Source organism: Phoca vitulina, unplaced genomic scaffold (genome assembly GCF_004348235.1).
Source record: "Phoca vitulina isolate PV1807 unplaced genomic scaffold, GSC_HSeal_1.0 scaffold33, whole genome shotgun sequence".
NCBI classification, from domain to species: domain Eukaryota; kingdom Metazoa; phylum Chordata; class Mammalia; order Carnivora; family Phocidae; genus Phoca; species Phoca vitulina.
Genome location: NW_022589736.1, coordinates 213,033 through 239,673, shown reverse-complemented (window position 1 = coordinate 239,673; position 26,641 = coordinate 213,033). Strand labels below are relative to the sequence as shown.

The 26,641-nt window shown below is 58.8% G+C and overlaps 6 protein-coding genes across 8 annotated transcripts; 3 read left to right on the top strand and 3 right to left on the bottom strand.

Annotated features, from left to right (window-relative positions):
- The first annotated feature begins 304 nt into the window (after nucleotides 1–304).
- CLDN9 (claudin 9) lies at nucleotides 305–1,481 on the top strand. Its single transcript, XM_032425784.1, is given in 2 exon segments — nucleotides 305–1,270; nucleotides 1,272–1,481. Coding segments are annotated over 2 exon segments (654 nt in total). The 5' UTR covers nucleotides 305–742; the 3' UTR covers nucleotides 1,398–1,481.
- A 1,048-nt stretch (nucleotides 1,482–2,529) lies between these two features.
- Nucleotides 2,530–3,382, bottom strand: CLDN6 (claudin 6). Its single transcript, XM_032426093.1, has one exon. It carries the CDS (start codon nucleotides 3,193–3,195, stop codon nucleotides 2,530–2,532), a length of 666 nt encoding a protein of 221 aa, XP_032281984.1. The 5' UTR covers nucleotides 3,196–3,382.
- A 2,570-nt stretch (nucleotides 3,383–5,952) lies between these two features.
- Nucleotides 5,953–7,989, top strand: TNFRSF12A (TNF receptor superfamily member 12A). Its single transcript, XM_032426021.1, has 4 exons — nucleotides 5,953–6,096; nucleotides 6,857–6,961; nucleotides 7,142–7,276; nucleotides 7,362–7,989. The coding sequence occupies exons 1-4, from the start codon at nucleotides 6,003–6,005 to the stop codon at nucleotides 7,415–7,417; spliced, it is 390 nt and encodes a 129-aa protein (XP_032281912.1). The 5' UTR covers nucleotides 5,953–6,002; the 3' UTR covers nucleotides 7,418–7,989.
- On the bottom strand, nucleotides 7,473–9,889 carry HCFC1R1 (host cell factor C1 regulator 1). 2 transcript variants are annotated; one of them, XM_032426019.1, is made up of 4 exons: nucleotides 9,436–9,889; nucleotides 9,081–9,137; nucleotides 8,843–8,971; nucleotides 8,224–8,606 (listed from the first exon to the last, which is right to left on the bottom strand). In XM_032426019.1, exons 1-4 carry the CDS (start codon nucleotides 9,528–9,530, stop codon nucleotides 8,471–8,473), a joined length of 417 nt encoding a protein of 138 aa, XP_032281910.1. In that variant the 5' UTR covers nucleotides 9,531–9,889; the 3' UTR covers nucleotides 8,224–8,470. The 2 variants fall into 2 exon arrangements, with proteins under 2 accessions (XP_032281911.1, XP_032281910.1); XM_032426020.1 differs by lacking the exon at nucleotides 9,081–9,137 and having other exon boundaries at nucleotides 7,473–8,606; nucleotides 9,436–9,564.
- A 3-nt stretch (nucleotides 9,890–9,892) lies between these two features.
- On the top strand, nucleotides 9,893–12,621 carry THOC6 (THO complex 6). Of its 2 annotated transcripts, none has more exons than XM_032426016.1 (13): nucleotides 9,893–9,973; nucleotides 10,547–10,662; nucleotides 10,769–10,833; nucleotides 10,924–11,027; nucleotides 11,111–11,148; nucleotides 11,232–11,280; nucleotides 11,404–11,475; nucleotides 11,569–11,671; nucleotides 11,762–11,811; nucleotides 11,905–11,967; nucleotides 12,066–12,176; nucleotides 12,263–12,397; nucleotides 12,475–12,621. In XM_032426016.1, exons 1-13 carry the CDS (start codon nucleotides 9,935–9,937, stop codon nucleotides 12,553–12,555), a joined length of 1,026 nt encoding a protein of 341 aa, XP_032281907.1. In that variant the 5' UTR covers nucleotides 9,893–9,934; the 3' UTR covers nucleotides 12,556–12,621. The 2 variants fall into 2 exon arrangements, with proteins under 2 accessions (XP_032281907.1, XP_032281909.1); XM_032426018.1 differs by lacking the exon at nucleotides 9,893–9,973 and adding an exon at nucleotides 10,016–10,102.
- A 68-nt stretch (nucleotides 12,622–12,689) lies between these two features.
- Nucleotides 12,690–18,844, bottom strand: BICDL2 (BICD family like cargo adaptor 2). The gene is made up of 9 exons (XM_032425883.1): nucleotides 18,461–18,844; nucleotides 15,968–16,182; nucleotides 15,713–15,830; nucleotides 15,490–15,636; nucleotides 14,434–14,625; nucleotides 14,181–14,330; nucleotides 13,608–13,738; nucleotides 13,261–13,381; nucleotides 12,690–13,162 (listed from the first exon to the last, which is right to left on the bottom strand). The coding sequence occupies exons 1-9, from the start codon at nucleotides 18,740–18,742 to the stop codon at nucleotides 13,001–13,003; spliced, it is 1,518 nt and encodes a 505-aa protein (XP_032281774.1). The 5' UTR covers nucleotides 18,743–18,844; the 3' UTR covers nucleotides 12,690–13,000.
- Nucleotides 18,845–26,641: the final 7,797 nt, after the last annotated feature.

The following is a 26,641-nucleotide window of genomic DNA, read 5'->3' as shown; positions in this document are numbered from 1 at the left end:
AAGCTTACAGGGAGGAGTTGCTGGGGGAGGAGGCGGCGGCTCAGGGAGGCAGCTTAACCTCCGCTTCTCTTTGCTGAGCCTACCAGAGCTCCATCACGCCCCCATTCCCCGCTCCCCAGCTGGTCCTCAGTCTCCCCTTTCCTTTGTCCCTGCATTCCCACAGTCACGGAGGTTCTTTCCTTCCCCGATCCGGTCACGGTACCCCCTCCCAGGCTCCCCATCCCACCCCTAGCCCCGCCTTCTCCCTGTAGCTCCGGCTTTCCCAGTTGGCTTTGCTGCCCCTCCCCTGCCTCCACCTCAAAACCCCGCCTGCATCTGGGAGCCGGCCGAGTCCCCGGGTGACACCCACAGAGGCTGCGCTGCTCCGTGTGAGCCTGGGCCCCCGGCGGCACAAGGCTCTTCTCAGCTTAAGGTGGGTCAGGAGGAGCGGCGGCCGGGACGTGACTGCAGGGTGGCAGGAGAGGCAGCCACTGGGCATCTGGTAGCCAACGGGGCCCTCGAGAGGACACCGCGACTCCGCTGAGCAGGACTGTGAGATTGATTGGTGCGTGTTGGGGTCAGAGGTAGGCCTTTGAGGGGCTCAAAGAGAGGTGCTTTGCAAGAGGCCCACAGATGTGAGGACAGTCCTGGCCGAGGACAGTGTTTCCCTCGTGCTGGGCACCGAGACCCCCACCCAGCAGCATCGGACCCACCCCTGTGAGTCAACCAGGCCGTCTAGGGTTAAGAAGACCTGAGGGGACAGATGGCTTCAACTGCCCTTGAACTCCTGGGCATGACCCTGGCTGTGCTGGGCTGGCTGGGCACCCTGGTGTCCTGTGCCCTGCCCCTGTGGAAGGTGACCGCCTTCATCGGCAACAGCATCGTGGTGGCCCAGGTGGTGTGGGAGGGGCTGTGGATGTCCTGCGTGGTGCAGAGCACAGGCCAGATGCAGTGCAAGGTGTACGACTCCCTGCTGGCGCTGCCCCAGGACCTGCAGGCCGCCCGCGCCCTCTGCGTCGTCGCTCTCCTCTTGGCCCTGCTCGGGCTGCTGATGGCCATCACTGGGGCCCAGTGCACCACCTGCGTGGAGGACGAAGGTGCCAAGGCCCGCATCATGCTCACCGCGGGGGTCCTCCTCCTCCTCTCGGGGATCCTGGTGCTCATCCCCGTCTGCTGGACTGCGCACGCGATCATCCAGGACTTCTACAACCCCCTGGTGGCCGAGGCCCTCAAGCGGGAGCTGGGGGCCTCCCTCTACCTGGGCTGGGCCGCTGCTGCCCTGCTCATGCTGGGGGGGGGGCCTCCTCTGCTGCACGTGCCCTCCACCCCAGATCGACCGGCCCCGAGGACCGAGGCTGGGTTACTCCATCCCCTCCCGCTCAGGTGCATCTGGGCTGGACAAGAGGGACTACGTATGAGGTGGAAAGTGTCCCTGGAAGCCTGCGGCTCAGAGCCTTGACCTTGTGCAGGATGCCCTGCTCTGACCCTTGCCCCCGACTGCTAACCCGTCCCCCAGGGCAAAACCCATTTTCCAGACGCTCCAATCGGGCCTGGCTAGACCTAGTATCAGCTGCCCCAGCTGAGTCCAGAATCTCTTCAGTGGGGTCCCCACGAGCCCTTCCCCTACCTCCACCCAGGCAGAGCCAGAGCTGATGGGTGTGCTGGTCTGCCCCTACCTCCCCCGGACAAATTGCTTCCTTCTGTGGTCCACAACTTAGGCTGTCCGTCCTCTTCCTCTGGGGCCACCCCTGTCCCAGGAGCCTGGGGCTTCACCCAAAGGGCAGCAGGTCCTTGGCTCCAAAATAAGGAGGGGACGCCTGCCTGCGGTGGGTCCTCTCCAGTCTGGCCACCACCTGCATCTAGAGGTCCAGGCCAGGAGGCCCAGTCTATCACCCAACCTTCTATGCCCACCTACTAGTTGGGAATAAACAGAGAATTTGTACCTTGGCTCTTCATAAGACATGCTTTATTTAGCAAAAACTGGTGAGTGTGTATGGGGGGAGGCGTGGCAGAAGTGTGCAGGGGTTGAAGGTGAGAGGATCGGGGTGGGGGAGGGGGGTCTACAGCACATCCAGGACAGGACTCGGGACTCAAGATAGAGGAGCCAGAGGTCAGAAGACTTGGAGGCGGGCAGTTCTTTGGTGATTTATTATCTGTGAGGCTCAAGAGCCCCCAGGGGTTCCAGAGGCCTGACCAGTAAGGAGGGACTCGGGAACAGGCTGAAAGCACCTCAACAGCAGGCAGCCTTATGTTGGCCCACAGCTCCAGGTTGGCCTCCAAGATGGGGATGTCCAGGGTGGAGAAAGATCTAGAATCTGTGAAGCATCACCTCCTTGGCTCCATCATCCAGAGGTGAGAAATACCAGCAGCAGAGCCCAGGAGAGACTTGGGTTCCTTGGTTAGGTTTTCAAATGAACTTTAAAAATTCCCCTCCCCCAAAAAGCGAAAAAGATAAAAACAGCCCCCAAGCTGTCTGGATTACCATCTCCATGTCTCCAGCTCAGGGGGTTAGGCTCTACTGTCGAGGGAGTCTCCACTCCCCTACCAGATTTAGACATAATTCTTAGTGGGGTACTCAGGGACCCCCTGAGAGGTGGCATGTGCGGCCGATGCCGAGTATCGGGCCATATAATGGTTCGAGCCCCGGGACCCCCCAGAGGGGCAGGTACAGCACAGCAGCCCCCCGCCCAGCAACAAAAGACCAGAGGCCGCCCAGCCCAAGTAGAGGGAGGCCCCCAGCTCCCGCTTTTGGGCGTCCGACACCAGGGGGTTGTAGAAGTCCCGGATGATGGCGTGAGCCGTCCAGCAGACGGGGATGAGGATCAGGACCCCAGAGATGACAAAGATGATCCCAGAGACTAGCACCAGACGGGCTTTGGAGTCCTTGTCCTCCACGCAGGTGGTGCACTTGGCTCCCGCGAGGTAGACGAGCAGCCCGAGCAGGGCCAAGAGGAGGGCGACGACGCAGAGGGCGCGGGCGGCCTGCAGGTCCTGGGGCAGTGCCAGCAGGGAGTCGTACACCTTGCACTGCATCTGGCCTGTGCTCTGCACCACGCAGGACATCCACAGCCCCTCCCACACCACCTGGGCCACCACGATGCTGTTGCCGATGAAGGCGGTCACCTTCCACAGGGGCAGGGCACAGGACACCAGAGCATTCACCCAGCCAAGCAGTGTCAGGATGATCCCCAGGATTTGCAGACCAGCGGAAGCCATGGCAAAGTTGAGGTTGAGAGGAGCTGCACTGGGGGACAGAAGCAGACTAACGTGAAGACAGGCTGGTCCAGACCCTTTGTTCCCAATGAGCTGTGGCCACCACACAGGGCAGCGAGAGTATGAACTCAGGAAGTCAGTACACCATGGGCAGGGCACTCTTCCCAAGCCTCATTTTCTCATGGGCAAAACGAACACTTGATGTTTGAGCATGTAATTTTTTCCTTGGTTATGTGATTGTCTTGACTAACAAGAGCAAGTAAGTAAGTGACCCAGTCCTGGCTGCTTTGAGTGCAAATGAGACATGAAGCCTATACTGATGCTAGTCTACCGCCCCAGCCACTTTGCATACATTCTATCAGACAGCAAAGTAGCAAAAACAAAACAAAACAAAACAAAAGAGAGGGCAATTTCCAGATGGCCTCCTTGGGGCACACAGATGGTGGGTTGGCTCTAGCCATGAGTTTCAAGCTCAAAACCTGTCAGTTTCAAAATCAAGATTAGAGATCCCAGCTTCCTCCCACCACCCAATAGCTGTGTCCAAACCCCTCACCCCAACCTGGTTCCATATCCCCAGGAGGGTAATGACATTTGTGTCTCAGGTGATCCTTCATCTCTGGCCTTGCCTGGCCCTACTTGGCCCAGCCCAGCAGCAAACTCCAGAGGGGCAGGAGAAATTAAGAAGAAGAAGAAAAAAAAAATACCACCCTCTCACCCAAAAGCACTTCTTCCTCATGGCTACCTGCTGCCCCACTGGGTCCTGCTCTTCTGCCCTCCCTTAGGGTCACCCTGAACATACCTCCAAGGTTGGGGACATTTTCTTGTGCCTTCTTGCTCAAAACGCCAACCTCTCAGGACTCAATTCCCCTAAAAGGACCTAAACCCTTGGAGTGTGTCCAGTGAACCGGCCCCTGGGCAGCAGCTCCGGCCCCTCACTTGTCTCCCTTCACATCTCACTTAGTGTTGTGGCTCAATTCGGGGGTCAGTTCTGTTCGGGGTCCTGTTGGGGCTCTCCATTACCCTAAGTTCCCGCACACGATCTGGACCTGAATTTAGCACCGGCCCCAGCAGTGTGGCCAGAGGACAGACCGTGCACTCCTCATTTGCATCCCGCCCATACCTGGCGGAGCTAAAGACCTCGGGGGAGATCGGACGGGGCGGCCCAGACCGCGCTCATCCCAACCCGGGTGTCGGCCCTCCACGCCTCTGGCGGTGTTAGCGCCGGCCTATGCACCCGGCACCTCTCCCCTCCAAGACCCTACCCCTGCCCTCGACCACTTCTCTTTCCGCACACTACGGGGCCACCTTGGTCCGAGGGCGCCCCCTCCTGCTTTCGACCCCTATTTCCCTTCTGAGTCCGGTCCGAAGAAGGGTCCGCAGACCCCCGGCCTGTGAGCCGCGCTGCGGGAAGGGCTTAATGGCGGCGGTTATCAGCAGGGTCCGCTCCGGTAGGTGAGGGGGAGGCGAGCCCCGCCCCAGAGAGCAGCGCAGGTGGGGGAGGGGCGCCCGGGTTTCGGTGCCTTTGTCCCGGGGAGGGGGAGGGGCGTTTAACCCTTCCGTGGCTGCAGAAGGACCTGATCAGCTCTCCGCGGCTTCGGTGCAGACCCCCGCCCAGGGGCTGTGCCCCGGTGGCCCCCCCACCCAGGTAAGTCCAAGTTCTCTACATGCACCCCCACCCACGCCGCCACGCCCCCTGCACCCCACTCCTCGAGGAGTCCGCCTCTTCCCCTCCAACACTGGCATTTCCCCCGGCTCACCTGCGAAGAAGTCCACAGGGATTCGTAGGAACCGCAGAGTGTGCGGACGGGGGCGGAGGCGGGGGGTCTTAAAGAGGCAGTGACGTCACTGGACCACCGCCCCGGGGAGGGGCAGAGACCCCATTCCAGATCGCGGGCGCGCGAATCTCAACCTCGTCAGCTGGGGTCGCTCGAGCCTGGGGCCGCTGCGCCCGCATGTGGCCCGGGCGCTGGGACCTCAGCTGGCTAACGCCGGCCCGCAGTGGGTCAGGGCACAGGGCATGGGGCCAGAGCTTGGCTCCTGACTCCGCTACTTACTAGTGCTGTGACCCTGGGAACTCACCTAACCTTCCCAAGCTTCAGTTTCATACTCGGAAAAATCGGAGACAACAAGCCCACATTTTACTGTGTAGCTATGTCCTAAGGTAGAAATTAAAGACTTATTATTATTATTTGTTATGTCGTTATCATTATATCCCGGGGCCCTTAAGAAAGCTGCAGTTATTTTTTTTTTTAACATTTTATTTTATTATGTTGGTCACCATACATCGTTCGTTTTTTGATGTAGTGATCCACGATTCGTTGTTTTCGTATAACACCCAGTGCTCCATGCAGTACGTGCCCTCCTTAATACCCATCACCGGGCTAACCCATCCCCCCATCCCCCTCCCCTCTAGAACCCTCAGTTTGTTTCTCAGAGTCCATAGTCTCTCATGGTTCGTCTCTCCCTCCGATTTCCCCCCCTTCTTTTTCCCTTCCGAAAGCTGCAGTTATCTTTGAGATGGGTTGTTCGTGTCTGATTCCCACCCCCAACTTCCCGGACTTCAGCATCCACAGGACAGGGCCAGGTCTGCGTCCCTGCGGGGTCCCAGCCGCTGGCGCACCGAGTTGGTGCTTGTGGAGCGAATGACTGAACTTAGCGGGCCAGGCGGGGCGGGGCGTCCAAGAGCCGGTGGCGGGGCGGGCCGAGCCGAGGGAGCCGCCCCGGAAGGCGGGGGCGGAGGCGGGGTCGCCGCTGTCCGCCCCGGCCCGCGCGCGGCAGGCTCAGACGGCCACGGCCGCCGGACGCGCACAATGGTTCCCGGTCCGCTGCGTCCGCTGCCGCGGCTCCTCGTGCTGGGGCTCGGGCTGGCGCTGCTGGGCGCGGCGGTCGGGGAGCGAGTGCCAGGTACGCCGGGGGCGGGGCCCGGGCTGGGCGGGAGGCCGCGGGGGCCCGGGGAGCCTCTCACCGGGGATCGGGGAGTCGGCATTGGGGACCCAGAGAACGGGGCCGAACTGGGGGGAACTAGGCGGACACGGGGATTCGGGGTTAGGTGGTTTCCAGACACCGCCCTCCCTGGCCAGGAGAGGTTCATCCCGCTCCGAACTTCATCCGCAGTCCCAGCCTCAGTTTCCCCCCTGTTCAAATGGAGGGGCGGCTTCTGTCCTAATAAGTCCAGACTCGGAAGTAGAGGGAGAAAGTTTGAGGGCGGGATGTCTCCTTCGGTGAGAAGGCACGCCCCCATCCTGTTCAGTACCTGGTCTGTCTGGCCCCAGTGACCGAAGAGTCTCGGGGGGGGGGGTGCGGTATCGAGGGCACGGGGGTCTGTACCCTCTATACCATGTGGGGTGCCCCCTTCCATCCGGTGACTTCAGTGCCCAGCTATGCGGGGGGGAGGGACTGGGGTCGGGCCCGGTGCCCAGGAGTGAGTCACCCGCCGGCTGCGGGGGGTGGTGGTGTGGGGACCTGATACCCCCCCCCACAGCGTCCCGCGCTAGGCCCCCCTTTCCCCCACGCTGCTGAGTCCCGGTCGGGCCGTGCGGTCACCTGTGAGGAATGCGGGGGGAGGGCGCCGGTGACTCACGTTATTCGAGCCGGCCGACCCTGACCTCAGCCCCCAGAATAGCCGTGCCCCGCCCCAGCCTCTGACCCGCGGCCCCCTCCCCAGGAACCACCCCCTGCTCTCGCGGCAGCTCCTGGAGCGCGGACCTCGACAAGTGCATGGACTGCGCGTCGTGCCCAGCGCGACCGCACAGCGACTTCTGCCTGGGCTGTGAGTGGGGGGGGGGGGGGGGGGCTGGGGGGGAGGAAGGGGGAGGGGGGGGGGGGGTTGGGGTGGGGAAGGGATCGGATCAGGGCAGGGGCCAAGGTGGGGGAAAGGCTTGGGGCTCTGATCTAGGGGGCGGGGCTAGTACCGAAAGGGGCGAGGTCTAACTTGGAGTCCTGCCCCCAGGCGCTGCGGCCCCTCCAGCCTCCTTCCCACTGCTGTGGCCCATCTTGGGGGGTGCTCTGAGCCTAGCTCTCGTGCTGGGACTGCTTTCTGGCTTCTTGGTCTGGAGACGGTGCCGCAGGAGAGAGAAGTTTACTAGTAAGTGAGCCAGGCCCGCCCACCCCCCCCCAATCATTCCTCAACATCTCCCCTGCTCTTGACCACGCCTCTTCTTATTTTGCAGCCCCCATCGAGGAGACCGGCGGGGAGGGCTGTCCTGGTGTGGCACTGATCCAGTGACAGTGAGAGCCCTTGCCAGCAGGAGGCCCCACCCACTCACCATTCATTCATTCATTCATTCATTCTGGAGCCCGCTCCCTCACCCGAGACAGCCAGAGCCAGACTCTTCCAACCACAGGGGTGTGGAGGGATGGGGGACTGGTGAATCAGCTCTCCGAGGCCTGGGCCCAGGCTTCAGAGGAGCCTTCCAAGGTGTCTGACTGCCCTGTCTCTGGCTCCAGGACAGGAAAGGAGACCCACGTGGGCTCACACCAGACAGCTGACACTAAGGAACCGCAGCATTTGCACAAGGCGTCCCTCCCTCCACCCCCATGGCCTGAGGGCCAGGCTGACCTGAGGGCCAGACAACACCAGGCCCCACCCACTCAGATGTACTGAAATTCCACCATGGGGTCTCTGTCTGGGGGGTTAGGGACCTGTTGCTAACACTAGGGGGCTGGCCCTCTAGGGGGGCTGGCCCTAAAACACTGTCCCCCCCAACCCCCAAAGGGGGGGAAATATTTATTTTGGGGAGAGAGTTTGGAAGGGCGGGAGAATTTATTAATAAAAGAATCTTTAACTTTAAATGGTTCGGAGAGTGGCATGATCCCCAGCCCAACTTCCCAGAGCTGGAGGGAGGAGTGAGTCAGCCGCGGGGGTGGGGGTGAGGCTCTGACTCACACATTCTCAATGCCTGAGCCCAGCCTGCCAGGACCTGGCCGGGCCCCTGACCGTTTTTTCCAGGGAAGATTCTGAGAAACCCCAAGCATCCAGCGCCCCAGCCTTCCCACCTTCCTTCCCAAAGGCCCCAGGGTTCCAGACTGAAGCCTTCATTTGCTCGGCAATCTTTATTCAGTTCTGGGGGGAATGCCTCCCTTCCCATGCTCCTGTCCCTCCTGCCCCTCCCTCCCCAGGGCTCTGTGGGATTCAGTGTCCTCCTCTGTAGAGGGTAGGTCCTGGGGCCCAGAGGCCTAGTCTGGAGAATATTTAGGACAGCTGGTCCCTCAGTAGGGATGCTGGTCTTCTCTGTTGTGGGGAAGAAGGAAGGTGGGCAGAAATACTGCCCACCAGCACTCAGAGCTCCATTATCTCTCCAGCTTGGGTGGCAGGGTAGTGGGGGGTGGGGGTGTCCCCTAGCCTCAGCAGCCGGAGGGCCTCAGGGATCAGGTTCCCAGGGTAGCGCCAGAGAAGCAGCTCAGGGCAAGGGCTCCTGGAAAAGGAAATAACAGCATGGGGCTGAGGCTGGCCTGGAAGAGCCACTTCCCACCAGGTCCAGGTCCCCAAGAGCTCTTGGGCTGCCAGCACCTTCCAAGGAGCCAAGATGGGAAACAACAGAGGTTGGCTAGAAGCTAAAAATAGCAGGATGAGGCAGGGCCTAGAGACTGGCTCCAAGATGGGGTGTGATCCTCCAGAAGGCCCAGACGGTGGATGGTGGATGGTGCCTACCTGAGTGGGGGCAGAGATGGGGGGAAAGCCATGGGGGGGCTGCAGTAAGGGTGGTCATTGTGCAGGCTGAGTCGAGAGAAGTGGGTGGCCATGTTCTCTTCAGAAAGGAACTGTTTTCGCAAGGGCTCCCTGGGGAGAGACAGAAGAAAGGCAGGCTGGGACATTCACATTGGTGGCAGTCTGATGGGGACCTAATGTGACAGAGGTCTTGGGAGTCCCTCCCTGCCCCCAAACTCACTGCTCCTCCTCCAGGCGCCGCTTGGTGCTCATGGGCACAGCTCCTCGGAGAGGGGAGCTGGGAAGAAAAGAAAGCCAGGTGCACCCCACCCTCTTGGCCCCATCCCCAGGATCTGCTCTCCAGTGCCTGCAGTGTAAGCCAGGAAGTCCCCAGACCACCCGTCTCAGCTGACACCTAAGTCACCCCATCTCCCAGCCTAGCCAGCAGCCTGCCTCAGAACTCTCAGCCCAGTCTCAGCTTATGCCCAGGCCCTGCCGACTCGCCCCACCGCGTGTCATCTTGCAGACCAGCCCTGAGCCCACAGCCAAAGCTCCTGGGCCCCTGGGCCAGGCCCACCCAGTGCCCTTACACACACCTCACGTCCTGGGCTCGGGGCGTCCCCGACGCGGCCCGTGGGTCCCGCTGGGCCCGACCTGGGGGTCCTCGTTCCAGGGGCTGCTGCAGGATCATTTGGGTTCGGGGTCCTGCAGGCAGAGGGTGGGATCCGGCCGACAGGGCGGAGCCTCAGAGGGCGTGGTCCAGCGCGAGGGGCGTGGTTTTAGGCGGGCGCGGCGGCGAGGTTCTGCGCAGGCGCGGAAGGCGAGCGACGCGGGGCTAGAAGGCCGGTGGGCTCGGCGAGGTGGGGGAGGGGATCTGGAGTAGCGGGGCTGCGGTGGGAGCTACTTCTTGTTGGCGATCTTCACGGCGGTCACCTGGGATCCTGAGGCTCTGGGTAATACTCGGCGGCCGCCTTCGCGCCGGGACGGCCGGCGGTGTTGGGGCTGTGCGGTGCCCCAAAGGGGAACCGCTCGCGGGCACGTCCAAACGCGTGAAGCTGCGTCGCGCTGAGCACTCTGGGATTTGTAGTTCCCCATATGGAGCGAGCTGTGCCATACGCTGTACCTCTGGGTCAGGTGAGGAGGGCGTGGTGCGCGGTGCATTCTGGGGTTTGTAGTCCATGACCCGTTGGGAAGGGGCGGCAAGGAGTCGTGCCCTGAGCTCTGTTTTGCGTGGGACTCGGACTGTGACCCGGGAGCGAGAGGGTAACGCAGCAAGACCTTAGGGGCCTAACGTGAAAGTAGGAGGGTAGGGATTAGAAGTCAGTATGTTTTTCTGTACTGGAGTAATGGAGCCACTTTTTAAGCGCTTATTATGAGGCAGCTGTATGCGAAGCTCGATACAGGAGCTCAGACACCTGTGACAGTCTCCCGTGAGCTCCATTTGACACTTGAGGAACCTTGGAGGCCAGGCTGGGTGCTTGCTCAAGGTCCCGGTAGACGTCATGCCTCAGGTGCCCGCTTCCTCACCCTGTTCTTGGAGCAAGCCCTGGGACTCAATGGGCAGGCACCCACTTGGTGGTCCGCCTCAAAGGATGGCTGAGCGATCTGGGCAGTGAGAGGCCGGACAGGCGGCAGGGGAAGCAGGAAGGAGTCTGACTCGCAGGTCCTAGATGTCCCAGGTAGCCTCCATGCAGCCTCTCCCCACAGATGGAAGTGTTTCAGGCCCTGCAGCGGCTCCACATGACCATTTTCTCCCAGAGTGTCTCACCCTGCGGGAAGTTCCTGGCAGCTGGCAACAATTATGGGCAGATAGCCATCTTCAGGTACCCTCAGCCCTGCTCCCACCACCCGGTAGCTCTACCACTTGTACCCCCTGGGACTGATGCCCCCTGCTTCTGACTCTCAGGCTGCCCTCCCCTCTCCCTTCAGCTTGTCTGCTGCTTTGAGCTCTGAGGCCAAAGAAGAAAGTAAGAAGCCTGTGGTCACATTCCAAGGTGGGTGCAGCCATTGAGTCTGGCTTAGAGAACCCCCGGGTAGGGGAGGGGAACAGGACAGGGTCACTCAGGTCCTGCATTTCCATCTAGCCCATGATGGGCCCGTCTACAGCATGGTCTCCACTGATCGACATCTGCTCAGTGCTGGGGATGGGGAGGTGAAGGCCTGGCTTTGGGCAGAGATCCTCAAGAAGGTAAGGAGTGTGGAACTGGGGGACGGCTGGGGTTCCTGGTCCCAGCGAGCCTCTGACATGATCCAGTGTTTTCCTCCGTGAAGGGCTGTAAGGAGCTGTGGCGGCGTCAGCCCCCATACAGGTGAGCTAGGGCCATGTGGGCAGAAGGTACTTGGGGGTGAAGGTAGCGCCTCATCGGAGCTGACCTCGCTTTCTCTCTCCCAGGACCAGCCTAGAAGTGCCTGAGATCAATGCTTTGCTTCTCGTCCCCAAGGTCTGATCCCTTTGTGACTGGGGCTCTACTCTGCCCTGTTCTTGGTCCAAACTTAAAAGCCTTTCCCCTCTTCCTGTCCTGATTCGACATTGACTTGTGATTCCACCTTGCCTTCTTCTGTAGGAGAATTCTCTCATCCTGGCAGGGGGAGACTGTCAGTTGCATACGATGGACCTCGAGACTGGGGCCTTCACAGTGAGCAAGCCATGGAGCTGGGGTGGTCAGGGCTGGATGGGAGTAGGGGCATTCTTCCTGGATCTCCTCCTGACAGCGGCCCTCCTCCTGCAGCGGGCCCTCCGGGGCCACACGGACTATATCCACTGCCTGGCACTGCGGGAGCGGAGCCCTGAAGTGCTGTCGGGTGGCGAGGATGGAGCCGTGAGACTTTGGGGTAAGTTAGTGTCCGGTTGGAGGGAAAGATGAGATGGCGGCGAGGGAGATTGGGGCCAGCCGGGCTCTTCTCATGGTTCTTTCCCCACAGACCTCCGCACAGCCAAGGAAGTCCAGACCATCGAGGTGTATAAGCATGAGGTGAGGGCACACCCCATGCCCTGTCCTCCCTTCTACCTTCCTAGGCATCCCCTGTATCTTCATCTCCTTCTCTCTTCCCGTCCTTCCCCCTAGGAGTGCTCAAGACCCCACAATGGGCGTTGGATCGGATGTTTGGCAACTGACTCAGACTGGATGGTGAGCAGGGCGAGGTGTAGAATGGGGTGACCACTCCGGGCCCTGCCAGCTGAGGGCCTGAGCTTACAGTGGCTGGGGATTCCCATCTTTCTGCCCAGGTCTGTGGAGGCGGCCCAGCACTTACCCTCTGGCACCTCCGATCCTCCACACCCACCACCATTTTCCCCATGCGGGCGCCACAGAAACACGTCACCTTCTACCAGGACCTGGTGAGGCCCTCTGTCTTGCTTCTGCCACCTTTGCCCAGTTCCCCTCTCCAGTCCTGACCCCCGACCCCCCTCCCTGCCCTCCACAGATTCTGTCTGCTGGCCAGGGCCGCTGTGTCAACCAGTGGCAGCTGAGTGGGGAGCTCAAGGCCCAGGTGCCTGGTTCCTCCCCAGGGCTGCTTAGCCTCAGTCTCAACCAGCAGCCAGCAGCACCCGAGTGCAAGGTGGGTTCTGCAAGGGGCTGCGGGAGTCTGGGGGGCCACATATGTGGACAGGCCAGTCACCCCCCTTTTGCCTCCAGGTCCTGACAGCTGCAGGTAACAGCTGCCGGGTGGATGTCTTCACCAATCTGGGCTACCGCGCCTTCTCCTTGTCCTTCTGACCTCTGGCAACACCTCTTCCATCCCAGGGATTTGGAGTGCTTTTTTCTTTCTTTTTTTTTAATAAATAAATTTTCAGGTTATTTTCCCATTCATGTTCTTCCGAAGAATGGAGGCCAAGTCGGTGTAATGATTTTTATATATTACTGTTTGATCTTGATACATAAATACCCACCCCCATCTCTGCCCTGGAGCATGGCAGACCCAGGGTGCTTAGAAAATACAGGTCTATATAGATTGAAAACTCAGCTCTGCCTCACCTGCCCCGCCACCCACCTGGGACCCTTGGCCCCCAAAGCTGGCCCCTGCTCCCATTGAGCCTTTGCCCGGCTTCCCGGGGCGGGGAAGGCACCAGCCCCCTCTGGAAGACAATCAGGGCTCTGGTGCTACACTGGCCAGAAGAGGAAAGTGAACCAGAGGGCATGGGCGGCCCCCTTCGCCCAGCCTTCAGGTCCTTCGGAAGAGATTGCTCAGGAAGCCGCCGGCGGACCCAGGGCCCAGGCGCAGCGAGAAGCGCGGTGCGGCGCGACGAGGGGCAGATCCGGCCGCACTCAGCTCCTTCTGGCGCTGCGAGCGCAGCTGCTTGCCGATCACCACCTGCATGTCGTCCTGCGGGCCCAGCAGCCGGCGGGGGGGGGGGGGGGGGGGTCAGCGTGCGCTGACCCCGCCCCTTCCGGCTCCCGCCGCCTCAGGCCCCCGCCCCTCACCTGCCAGGCCTCCAGCTCTTGCGTCAGCGCCACCTTCTGGCGGATAGTGCGAAGCAGCTCCCGGGAGAGCGAGTCCCGCTCCAGAGAGACGCGGCTGAGCTCCAGGGACAGTTCCAGCGCCCTGCAGGCAAGAGGGGCAGAGAGAGGGTCCTAGGGCGCTCGGGCCTCAGCGAGCGGGGGTGGCGGGACGCTGCGGGGACCCAGACGGGAGTAGTGCCGCTAACACCGGAAGCAAGGTTGGAGGGCTCCTGGTGGGTGGGGATAATTACATCACGTGTGGGGGAATCGAAGGCCTAGGGTGCCCTGTAGTCCCACTGGGGCTATGGTGGATGGTGGGAGAAGCTCACTTGTTCACAGCTTCATCCCGATCCGAGAGGGCGCCGCTAAGGGCCTCCTCGGGGTCCTCCTGTGTCCGCAGCTCCTTCTGCCTCTGCAGCTCCTCCCGCAGGGACTGTAACTCTGCCCGCTGCAGCGTGATCTGTGGGCAGGGGAAGGTGAAGAGAGGCAGGTAGGCCTCTAGATCTCCCAGCAGCCAGGGCTTCGGGTCTCTAGGCCCTCCCCTGCCTGCTCCACAAACACTCGGGGCAGCCACGGCCTGTGCTGGAGATGAATCTTCTGAGCCCCCAGGCTGGTGCAGGATGGGGTGGGGGCAGGGCCGGGTGGGTGGTATAAGCCTGCAGAAAGGATGCTGGGAGAAGCATTAGGAGGTGGTACAAAGGGGGGGAATGCGGCCCAGGAAGACTTCCTGGAAGAGGTGGCGTATAGGCTGGTTTCTGAAGCATGACTACAAGTTTGTTGGGATGAAGATAGATCCAGGTAGAGGGGGAATTAGTACGCAAAATCTCAAGAGGTGTAGATGGGCAAGAGAAACTGGCCTTGGGAGGGGGTCTACATCCAGCGCTATGCTCCCACTGCCACACCTCATCTTGCAGCCGGGCCACTTCGGCCTCCTTCTCCTCTAGTATCTCCCCTGGCCTTAGAGATGCTCGCTTCTTGGGAGGCTCCAGGCTCTCCTCTTGGGGTGAAGGCTGGTGGCTGAACGCCTCTTGGAGCTCAGGGGACCGAGTGTTCTGTTCGCCAAAGGAATCAGTCAGTGAGGTGTCGGACCTCCTGGGAAAAGGAAGAGGGGCGGAGTCTGCATGGCACGTGGGGGCTAGTGGGCCGCGAGCTCACCGGGGCGTCCCTGCGTCCGTCCGCTTTCTGGTTCTGGTCGCCGTCGAAGCTATGAGCAAGCTCCGACTGCAGTGAGGCTACCGACACGTCGGCGTCCTGAAGGCGCGACTCCTCCTCCAGCTCCGAGACGCGCCTCTGCAGCCTCCGCAGCGCGCTCAATGCCTCCCCGGACTCGGAGCGCGCGCGTTCCAGCTGCGGAGGGACAGGAGGGACAGACAGAAGGACAGAAGCGTGGGCAGTCAGCCAGTGCGCCGGGCGCCTTCATCCCGCCGCCGGCCTACAGGGGGCGCCGGCGCGCCACCCAGAGCCAGGCAGTCCTGCTTGTCGGAGCACCCCAGGGATCCTGCTCCCACCCCCAGATCGCTGGGCGGCCTTGGGCCGCGCAGTTCCCCTCGGCAGATACCAACTTCCTCGTCTATAAAGCAGGGCGCAGACAGGTGCCCTGGCTTTAAAGTTTCCCATCACCCTCCCTCCAGCCCCACCCCATCAGGTCACCTGGCGGAGCCCCGCCCCCTTCCCCGACCGGTCGGCCTGCTACTCGTTAATGCCGTCATCCAGCGTTTATTGATCCTTCCTTCTAAGCCCGCGCTGTGCTGAGTGCCTCACCCTCACCGCGGCTCTCTACCATTCCGATCCCCTCTCACAGACAAGGAAATTGAGGCTGGGCGTCCCACAATAGTAGGAAGGGGTGTTGGGATAAGGGCCCACGTTATTTCACCACAAAGTGCAAGATTCTGAGATCTCAAACATCAGGCCGTGCTGCCTCTTGTCATTTCCTTTTGTCCATCTCCACTGCCCCAGACCTGGTCCAAGCCCCCGTCATCTCTGGCTTCAGCCTACCCCCTGGCCTCCTAACTGCCAGACTCTAAAGGCAGACCACCCCTGATCAGTCACCTTCCTAGGCTCCCACTTGCCCTTGGGCTAATGCCCGTGCTCTCTTGGCCCAGCTTCTGGGGCTCCCCGGGATCCCTCTCTGGCCTCATTTCCCAGGAAGCCCCGAGACAGTGGCCCATGCCCTGGCCAGATGCACCCCCCTGCCCTCACCCCACTGGTCACCTCCAGGCTATGCTCTCGCTTCTCCCGCCTCAGTAGCAGCAGCTCCTCGTGGGTGGCCTGTAGCCTGCCCTGGCCCTTCTCCACCTCCTCACGCAGGCCTCGTATCTGGGCCTCCAGGTCCTGCCGGCGGCTCTGCAGCATCTGGTTCTGGGGAGAGACCTCAGAGCTGGAGGGGAGGTGCTGGGCCAGCCCCGGATCACCCCCAGCCCCAGCTGGCTCTCACCTCCCCCTGCAGACTCTCCAGCCGCGTCCTCAGCTCTGCTCCTGCCAGGACCTGAGCCTGGCACTGCCCCCGGAGGCCATCCAGTTCTCTCTGAAGCTCCTGCTCGGTCGGGGGGGCCGGGGGGGGGGGGGGGGGAGACAGTGGAGTCCTCAGCTGGCCCTAAGCCTTGACCCCAAGCCCAGTGCACCAACCCCCACACTGGGACACAGGCATCCGCCCTCATTCTGCCGGGGACACAGGGTCGGTTCTCCCACCTGGGCCAGCTGCTGGCTGAGCCGGAGGTTCTGCTCGCTGAGCTCACTGAGGGCCCGCGCCCGCTCACGCCCACTGCCCTGCTGCTCGGCGCGCTGCTCTCCCAGCTGGGCCCGCAGGGCCTCCACGTCCCCCTCCAGCTCCACAGCTCTGGCCTCCCATTCTGCGCCCCGCGCTGCCAGGCCCCGGCGGAGCTCATGGTTCTCCTGCTGCAGCCGCTGTGGGGGCCGGGACAGAGGGGGTGAGGCTGGAGTGAACACACACACAGATGCAAAAGGGGTCCGGGCGGGTCTGAGACAGGCGTGGAAGCAAGAGGGAGAAGCAGGCAGAGAGTGAAAACCAGAGCCTTGGAGGCGAGGGGGAGTGGAGAGGTTTCCAGGTCAGGCAGGAGGAGCTGACCTGGGACCGGAGGAGAGTGGGGCTCCCTGATGGCCGCTCACCTCTGTCTGCTGCCTGGGCTTCTGGACCCGAAGTCGCAGGCGCCGTTTTTGGCGCCTGAGTCTGGCAGAATTTAAGCCCCGGCCCATGGCTTCGCCAACCGATGTTCCAGGGGCTCTGGAGGTTCAGCCTCCGCTCAGCCCCTCTCCCCCAGCTCCTCTCGGCCAGCTCCCTCTAATTAACCCTGGCCAGCCCCGCCTGGGCCCCGCGCCTCTGCGTGCCCTCCCCAAAACCTGTCCAACCAGCAGGGGGACGCTCTTGGCACACCCAGGTGCCCAGCTTGGGGAGGCAGGCAAGTCGGGGGGCCAGCTTCTCGCCCCCACTCTCTATAAACTCTCAAAGCAGGAAGGCGGCGCTAACCATATGCTGCTCCAAATACCAGCAGGTACTTCTGCCGGGCCCTGTGCTAGCGCTTTCCTGGTACCATTTCATTTAATCAACCACAGTTAGAATTGTTAATGTACTTATTTTATATATGAGTAATCTGGGGCTCAGAGAAGTTAAATGCCTGGCCCAAGGACACACAGTAAATCAGTGAGGCAGGGATTCCAACCCAGGTGGCCAAACTCTTAACCAAATATTGTGGGGGCAACACAACTCTCGGATTAAATCCCCAGGTTCAGGGTCCAATTGTCCTGGCTGGCGCCCTGCTCTGCTGCTGCTTTGTGATTGAACAAGTCCCTTAATACCTCTGGGTTCCAGCCACCTAGCCATCCGTCCAGTACTTTCTGAGCTCCTCTCGTTGTGGAGTCTGGCTATGTGCAGTACGCGAGACCACCAAGTTCCCAGCCTCCAGCAGCTTAAACTCCAGAGAGTCACAGGCAAACGGACACATGCTCGAACTTGGTCATTTCAGAGGGAATGTTAGGGCTGTAAAGAAACTCTGATGAAGAAGAGTGGGGTACGTTGGGGGGTCCTTTAAAGAGAAAGTGATGTTTGAATTCACACCTAAAGCGTAGGAAGGAAGAGGGCTACACCAAGGATCTGCAGGTGCAAAGGTCCTGAGGGAACACATGTGGGTTACTCAAGGAACTGAAAAGAGGTCCTAGGGGAGGATGGCCGTGTGGCCGGCCGAGGCCCTTGCGCGGGGACTTTCGGGCCCTGGTGAAGAGTCTCAGTGTCATTTTAAGTGTGATGGTGAGCCGTTGGGGGATTTTAGGCAAGGACTGAAATGATCCGATTTGCAATTCTTGAAGATCCCTCTGGCTGCCCTAGAATGGAGCATGGAGAATGGGCTGCTGGGGGCGGGAGTGGAAGCTGCAGATGAGTGAGGAGGCGGCTGTGGGGCTGGGGCAGAGGTGCTGTTGGCTGCGGCCAGCTGGGAGGCTGCAGAGACCACGGGAAGTGGGTGGATTCGAGATCTAGTTTAGAGGTGAAATCCACAGGGCTTGCACACGTGGGAGAAGAGAGGTCATGAGATGCTCGGGCTCTGGTCCTGAGAAGATGGGAAGCCGGGATGAGGACCACCAGTGATGGGGTCAGAGTCAAGAGCGCCACTTATGTTGAGATGCCCATTAGGTGGCCTGGGGAGGAAGTGAGGGGCATAAACTCCCCATCTCGGGGGCAGTGGTTGGGGCTATACGGATGCTGGAGTCAGTGGTGTCCAGGGTGTCTAGGGGGCCAGATGTGACCCTTGGAATGACTGTGTGGCTGGGGACAGCCTGGGCAGAGGGAGGAATTCTTCTACCTCCCAGGATTAGGCGAGAATTGATGGAGATAATGCACGGAAAGGGCTGAGCCCAGAGCAAGGCAGGGAGGAGAAACCCGATAACTCCTGGCTGGGCTTGCGCTATCCTGCCGAGGAGCCAGACCCAAGATTCAGAGAGGGCCAGTGGCTGGCCCAGGGTCACACAGCCAGGCAGAGGTCTAAAGCCAGATCTCGACTCGTCCTCAGAGCCCGTGTTCTTAACTGCCAGCAAGACTGGGCCATCCCCCTGCCTGGCTTTCCTCCCCCTGCCCACTTGCCTCCCACCTGCCCGCCCACCTGGACCCTCCTACCTGTCCTCCGTCTGCTCACCCTGTCCCCTGTCCCACCCCTGCCCTGTGCCACCAGCTCACTTCCTCACGCTCAGAGTGCTGGGCGCTCAGTGTCTCCAGCTGCCGCTGTAGCTCCTCATTGCGCTCCAGAAGCATCTTGCCAAGCTCTGCGGCCAACAGCAGGTCCTTCTCCTTCTGCTGCAGCTGTAGGGCCAGGTCCTCGGGCTCCTCGGGCCCTGGGCCCCCTCCCAGGAATGAGTCCCGCCTTTCCAGCACAAAGGGGAAGAAGCCCTCATTGCCACTGGGGGACGCACCTCCAGAGAGCAGCCCCGACAGGAAGCTTGGTCCTTGTGGGGAGCTCATGGCGCCTGCAGCATCTGTGGGCACAGGTGCGTCAGTGGGGAGAGGCAGCTGCCGCACACTCTGTTCTGCAGCCCATTGGGACTTGCCCCCTGCTGGGCAACATCTGGCCCTCTCAGTCCTGCAGCCAAAGCGTCCCTGGGCCATGCAGGGTTAATGATCTGTGTCTTGGCCACCCAGCTCCGTTAATGTCCCCAGGGTAAACTGAGGCAGGGAGCACAAGGAAATGAGCTGCCGTTGCCCCAGTGCCCCAGGACCGCAGGTGCCCCCCACTACTGACAGTGCCCTCCACGGCCCACACCTTAGCTGTTCTGGCTCCCAGTCCCTCACCAGCTGGGAAACTCTTCCTAGAACACAAGTTCTAAGAGACTCAGGACTCAAGATGAGCTCAGTCCCTTCCCCTCCCAAGAATACAGGCCTTGGGAATTTAGGTGTGCGGACCCCTCCTCTTTGAGAAGTCCAGGTCCCTGGCCCCCTGCCCTCCCAGGTATCCTGGTCCGTTTTCCTCTTTTCTCAAGATCCAAGTGTTTTGGTCCCCTTGGAACTCAGGTGCCCAGATCCAGTCCTCCCATTCTGGAGTGTTGGCCCCACTTTCCCAGGGGCCCCGGGTCAGGCCCAGGGCAGGGCCAGGTAACAGGTTGTGCCAGCAGACTGCGCCCTGCCACTCCAGGTTTCTGTTTACTTCCCTGCTCGCCCCTGGGGACGGGAGCCTGGTGGTGCTCTCCTAGGGCTGCTTAGGACCCAGCCATTCAGGGGCTCAGAAGGAGGAGACACACCAGACTTCGCTGGCACCCTCCCCACCTCCAGCCCTCTGGAGGTCCCCCCACCCCTTACACACACATGCACACACACACCTGTCCCTTCCTCCCGAGGTGTCCAAGCCCAGCCCTAGCCGCAGGACCCAGTTGTCGCGGTTGTCCCAGCACAGCGGGGACCCAGAGTCTTCCTGAGGTGTCCCCTGTGGGCCCCTGTGGGCGCGACCCCGCTCTGGAGACCCGGGGGCGCCCCTCCTCCTCCTCCTCCCGCTTCCTCGCACCTCCTCGCACCGAGCTGCTGTTTAGGACCTCGACCCAGGCGTCTGGGTCCCCAGCCCCTCGACCCCCCGGCCCCAGGCGTCCGAAGCTCAGCGACCACCTACTTTCCTGCCCGTGCCCCCCGCTTGCCGGCCCCAGGAGTCAGGCCGGACCACCCTACCCCCGGCGCCCGCTCGCCCCGACTCTGTCCTGCCCGAAGTTCCAACGGCCCCTGTCCTCGGGCGCCCCCCAGGTTCTCACCCACCGACGCCGGCCGGGCTCCCTCCAAGGTCCCCGCGGTCCCCGATCCCCTCTTCCGGAGGCGGCGCCAGGTGCCCGGCCGGCGCAGGTGAGGGGGCGGTGCCGCGGGCGGGACTGGGGCGCCCCCTGGCGGCCGGAATGGCCCGGCGGGGCTGAAGAAAAGTCGCGTCCACCCAGCTCTGCGGCACCGACCCATCTTGCTGCCGTCAGAAACCATGGGCCCCATTAATTGAGCACCTGTGGGGTGCAGGTGACGCTGAGCACAGACGTCAGCTCCTTTCCCCTCACAACTGCCCTGTGGGATACGACATTACTGAGAATGACAACAAGGACAAATATAACATATTAAGCACTCTGCTAAGTAAGTTCTTTTATGGGCACAACTAGTTTACTTTTATGACATCCTAAGGAAGCAGGAACTGCTATCATCCTATTTTACAGATGAGGAAGCTGAGGCTGAGGGGGGACCCCTAACTTGCTGGGGCTACACCGACAGAACTTGAATGTGAACCTCAGAAGTGTGACTTGAGGGTGTGTGCTAATTCCCGTGCTGAGACCTCAGCGTGTGTGCCTCTGAACTCGGGGCTCTCAGTTTCGAGGTGGCACGAGGCTGGACCCCATGCTCCAGTCCGAGGACAGAGGACTCGGTGTGGAGACCAGGAGGATTCAGGGCCGGGTCCAGCCCAAGGCAGCCTGGGCATGCGGGGGATGAGTCCCTCCAGACTCCCAGGGCTCCCTGGCGCGCGGTCCGGGGCCTCCTGGCCTGGGGGGCAGGGACAAAGGGAGAGCTGGAACAGCTGGTGTGCGGGTAGCTCTTCCACAACAGGCTTTCTGGGGAAAAAGAAAGCCCCAGTTTGTTGACTTGGCAGTTTCTGAGGTACTGTGCTCCCTGCCCGGCTGATTTCAAGCTACCGAGGACATTACTGAATGTGAAGTTGGGCAGAGATGTGCGCTATTGGCTTTTGTCAGCTGGGGGCACCTGGCTCCCAGGCCTCTGGCTGGCTGTCGGGACTCCTGAGTCTTGGGGGACTGGGGCCTAGCTGCCTGGGTTCTAGAGAAATAAGGAAGATGGGAGCTGGACCTCCTGACTTGTGGGAAAACGGGTGCAAGGACTCGTTGGAGGGGTGGTTTAGGGGCTGGGACTGCTGGGTCCCAGGAGGGCTGGGAGAAGGTTTCCTGCCAACGCAAAGGAGGGGTGCCCATTTCCTTTGCAAACAGGTCTGAGGGCTGCATGTGAGGCCTAGTGAGGCCACCATTGTTTTGCCACAGCACTGTGACGACAGCCTGGTGGACTTTGGAGATGCCTCAGTCTCCCCTTGGTGCCACCACCTGACCCCTCCAAATGCCAGGGTCACCCTGAGCCCCACCCACACCCATACTTAGCACACATTCCCTGAGCCCCCCTTCTGCCAGGCAGGGGGCTGGACTCACCTGGGGATGAAGTGGTCAAGGCCTTCCTCCCAGGACGTTCGAAGCTCCACCCAGCAGCTGGGAGGGGGCATAGACCTACAAACCAGAAACGAACCTATAAAGCAATACAGCACAGGAGCTTGGCTCATGGACACTGGCATCAATGGCTTCAGGCCAAATCCCAGTTTGGCCATACGTTAGCTGGGCGCGCCTGGGTCATTTAGCTGATTAACCTCTGCAACCCTCACTTTCCCTGTCAGTTGCTAGCTTAGAGGGTTGTGGGGCTTAAGGAAGGGTCAAGTCCTGCTGGTGGCCCTCAGCAGGGCCATAGCAAGGCCGCAGAGGTGACTCACCACCCACGTTCCAGTGTATCTCCTCCTCACCGCCACCCTGTGAGGTCATGCCATTCTCGGACCCGAAACCAGCTCAGGGACGCCCAGTGATCCGCCTGTGCCTGCAATGGGAGGCCCCTCAGCCCAGTTTGCCTGGCCCAGCCCCAGTCACTCTTTGGATGTTTGAATCAGCGCCCTGCCTCATCTGGACCCAGGAATTCTGGCCTCCAGCTGCCCAGCCCCTTCCCTGCCCCTCGGCTCCCCTCCCCCAGCCTCCTCACTGATACCAGGAGGAAAATGGATCAGAGGGGCAGAGTGGCCCCAGGGAGGCCCCAGGGAGGCTGGGACATAGCCAGCGAAGGGAGGGGAAGATCAGCCAGCCCTTACAGGTTCTCCAGCCAGCCCTCCGACAAGCCCGCTGTCTGGAGCCTCCAGGCACATGCTCACCCTAGAACGCTCTCCCCCACCTTCCCCAAAGCCTGTTGGGCCCCTGCTATGCCAAGTCTTGGCTCCAAGGTCTGCTCCCTGGGGAAGACTCCACAGACCTCACAGAGCCGTGGGCAGTCGATGCTGGCGTCCAGAGGCCAGCAGATGCCCCCTGCCATAGAGGCAACCCCGTGGGAATGGCGCAGGTCCAGACCAAGGGGCCTGCAGGCTTTTACGACATAGACAAAGTCTATGAACAATAAGTAGTATTGTTGGGAGTGCTTTAAACCTCTATATAAAATAGTTCACACTGAATGCGTTGTTCTGCAGCTCGCTTTTTCCTTTTAACCTGATGTTTCCAAGTTTCTTCCCATCTAAAAAAACCCACACAAAGTAAAAAACTCAGCTTTATGGAAGTAGGTATTTGTTTCTTAAGTCTGCTGTAATCAATTACTACAAACTGGGTGGTTTAAGCAACAACGATTTATTGTCTCATAGTTCCAGAGGCCAAAAGTCCAAAATCAAAGTGGGGGCAGGGTTGGTTCCTTTTAGAGGCTCCGAGGATGAATTCTATTCCGTGCCTCTCTCCTAGCATCCGGTGGCTGCCAGAGACCCTGGATGTTCCTTGGCTAGGAAGAGTACCTCTCCAACCTCTGCCTGCCTCTTCACATGGCCTCCCCCTCTGGGCCTTCTCTGTGACCCTGGGTCTCAGATCTCTCTCTACTTTCTCTTATAAGGACACTATTCATTGATGTAGAGCCCATCCTAAGTCCAGGATGGTCTCATTGTGAGATCTTTAACTTACAACTGCAAAAATTCTATTTCCAAATAACAGCACATTCTCAGGGACTGGAAATTGGGACTCGGACATCTGTTTTTTGGAGACACAATTCAACCCACTACAAGGAATAATTATTTATTTATATATTTTTGGGGGAGAGAGAGAGCGTGCGAGCAGGGGAGGGAGGGGCAGCAGGATAGGGAGAGAGAGAATCCCAAGCAGATTCCCCCCTGAGCACTGAGCACGGAGCCCGACACCGGGCTCAGTCTCACGATCCTGAGATCATGACCTGGGCCGAAATCAAGAGTGGGACACTCGGGCGCCTGGGTGGCTTAGTTGTTAAGCATCTGCCTTCAGCTCAGGTCATGATCCCAGGGTCCTGGGATTGAGTCCCACATCGGTCTCCCTGCTCGGCGGGAAGCCTGCCTCTCCCTCTCCCACTCCCCCTGCTTGTGTTCCTGTTTTCGCTATCTCTGTCTCTGACAAATAAATAAATAAAATCTTAAAAAAAAAAAAAGAAAAGTGGGACACTCAACTGAGCCACCCAGGTGCCCCAGGAATAATTTTTATATAATAAAACTCACCAAGTTTAGTGTTTCATTTGATGAGTTTTTAACAAATATATGTGGTGGTGTAACTCCTCCCACAATCATGGTAGAGAGCACTTTCTTCATCCCCAGAGTGCCCCAAGCCCCTTTGCTCTCTCAGGCTCTCTCCCGTACCTCGTCCCCAGCGACCACTGATCCGCTTTCTGTCACTGTCATTTAGTCTTTTCCAGAATGCTCTCTAAATGGAATAATGTATGGTATATGGTCTTTTGCACCTGGCTTCTTTGACTTAGCATAATGCTTCTGAGATCCATCCATGTTGTATGTATCAGTGGAATCAATCATTTTGAAAAATTTCAAACCTCAAGAAAAGTTGCAGGAATAATATAATGAATACCCTCCATGTAGGCTCACAATTGTGAACATTTTGCCACATATGCTTTATCTCTCTCTTACACAGCACATATCCGCACACATTTTGCTAAACCATTGACTACCTCAGCTGGCATCTCCTGAGGGCACAGATATTCTATGTAATCATGTACCATTATCACATGTGACAAACTGAACAGTGATAAAAAAGATACAATAACCTTACCTAGTATACAGCCCATGTTCTAATGTTCCCGGTAATGCCCTTTTTAGATGATGTTTTCTTTGATCCAGGATGAAATCAAGGACCACATTTAGCTGTCATTTCTCTCAAGTCTCCTTTAATCTAAAATAGTCCATTGGGGCTCCTGGGTGGCTCAGTTGGTTAAGCACCCGACTCTTGATTTTGGCTCAGGTCGCGAGCTCAGGATCATGAGATAGAGCCCCCCCCCCCCCCCCCGTTGTGGGCTCTGCACTCAGGGGGAGTCTGCTTCTCTCCCTCTCCCTCTGCCCCTTCCCCTGCTCGCGTTCTTGCTCTCTCTCTTAAATAAATAAATAAACCTTTTAAAAAATAAAATAAGATAGTCTGCTTGTTGGGGCACCTGGCTAACTCAGTTTATAGAGTATGCAACTCTTGATCTTATAGTCATGGGTTCAAGCCTATGTTGGGTGTAGAGCCTACTTACAAAAAATAGTAAAAATAGTCTGCTTGTCTTTTTATGTGTCTTTCAGGACATTGGTTTTTCTTTTTTAAGGACTCTGTGGGGCGCCTAGCTGGCTCAGTCAGTGGAGCGTATGACTCTTGATCTTGGGGTTGTGAGTTTGAGCCCCATGTTGAATATAGAGATTACTTAAAAATGAAAACATCTTTTAAAAAAAGGACTCCAGGCAGCTGTTTTCCAGAATGTTTCTGAGATTTATCCCTAAAAATGCATTTGGATGTAGTTTGTTAATAGCTGTATGGTTTTTCATCCAATGTTTATGCCCCGATTTATTTCTCAACTCTTCTATCAGTGAAGGACTTCATCTTTTGGCACTTTTTCAGTGTTATAAACAACATTCTAATGCACATCGTTGTACACAGACCTCCATGGACACGTGGGTGGGAGCCTAATGCTGTTATCCATCTAGAAGAGTGAATCAGTGGGGGGAGGTGTTCCGTTGTTCTCCTGCTGCTGCATAATGACCATTCCACAACTTAGAAGGCTTCAAGCAATTTGGTTTTCTATTTCACAGTTTTGAGGGTGAGCTGGGTTCTGCTGCAGATTCTTGCTGCTGGGCTCTCGTGCAATTGCACGTAAATAGTGGCTGGGGCTGGGGTCATCAAAAGTCTTCTTGGTTCCCACATCTGAGGCCCAGGCTGGATGGCTGGGTCACTGGATCAACTGGGGCCAGTCGGCATTTCCCTCCCCACATGGCCCTTGCCTGTGGCCTGCGTGGATGTCCTCATGGTATGGCTATCCCAGACATGGCAGCTGCTTGCCCCAGCACAAGGGTTCAAGGGGCCTGGATAGAAGCTGCAAGGCTTCTCAAGACTCAGCCTTGGAGGTTGAGAACCTCAACCCCGAGGACCATCACTTCTATGGCATTCTACTGATCAAGCCACTGGGGCCAGCCCAGGCTCCAGGGGAGAGGATTTGATTCCACCTTTCAATGGGAGGAGTAACAAAGAATTTGCAGCCATCTTTTATCCACCACGGAGATTATGCTCTTTAGCTTTATTAAATATGGCCAAACTGGTTTGCAAAGTGTAGGTATTAATTTACACTCTGTAATAAAGAGTCTGACTCCATTTTTGATGTTTGATAGTTGACAGCCTTAAAGCCACATGCCTCCCTCTTCCCCTTGTGCTCCACATCTGGGCAAGCCAATAAGAAGGCCCTGGTGCTCTCTCTCTGGCACTGGATTGGAAATTTAAATCAGGGAACCCCTGGCCAGTGTGGAGGGGCCCTCAGCCCAGGCCCCCCCCCCCCCAGCCATAATGAGAGCACCTCCTTGCTCTCTCAAGCCATTTCAGATCTGCTTGGGGGCTGGCCATGCTCCCCATAGAAAGCCTCATTATCTCAGTAATCAATCTTGTCATAGTCTCTTGGTGTGAGTGGCCTCATCAGTCTTCACATTTGAACCAAATTTTGTGTGAAGATTTGATCCCATAGTGGGGCAACCACGAAATACACTCCTGACAACAGCACATGAGTTTCACCTGGCTCACACCTGGATACAACTTGGCATCATCAGACTTTCAGATTTCTGCCAATCTGATGGTAAACATGGTGTGAAATAATAGGGAAAAAAATGTGTGTCTATATCTGTATATCTATATATCTATATATGCCGCCAGTTGCTGGCACAAAGTTCCTAAAACCCTTATAAATCAGGGTGCCAGGGACACAAGGTTTTCATTACAGTTGGTGTCGGGGAACTGGGATTTGCTAGAATGGCCCTGACTCACAGAAACATGGTTTGGGAAAAGAAAGGCAAAAAGGTGGGTGACAAGCAAGGAGCCTCTGATTCCTACACCCATGGTAGGGAGCAGCACCTGTCCTGCACTCAGTCACTCCAGGTAAGAGTTACCAACTCCCTGAGAGCTGGTTCACTGGAGGCATACGGAAATGCAAACTAGTAAGGAAAAGGCAAAATATTCAATCCCTTGGTTATCTGTAATAGTTAAAATGCAATTAAAAGAGAATGCTGGGTCTGACCTTGTTGCTGGACCAAGCTCGGTTTGGGTGCATCTAAGCTTCAGCCACTTGCCTAAA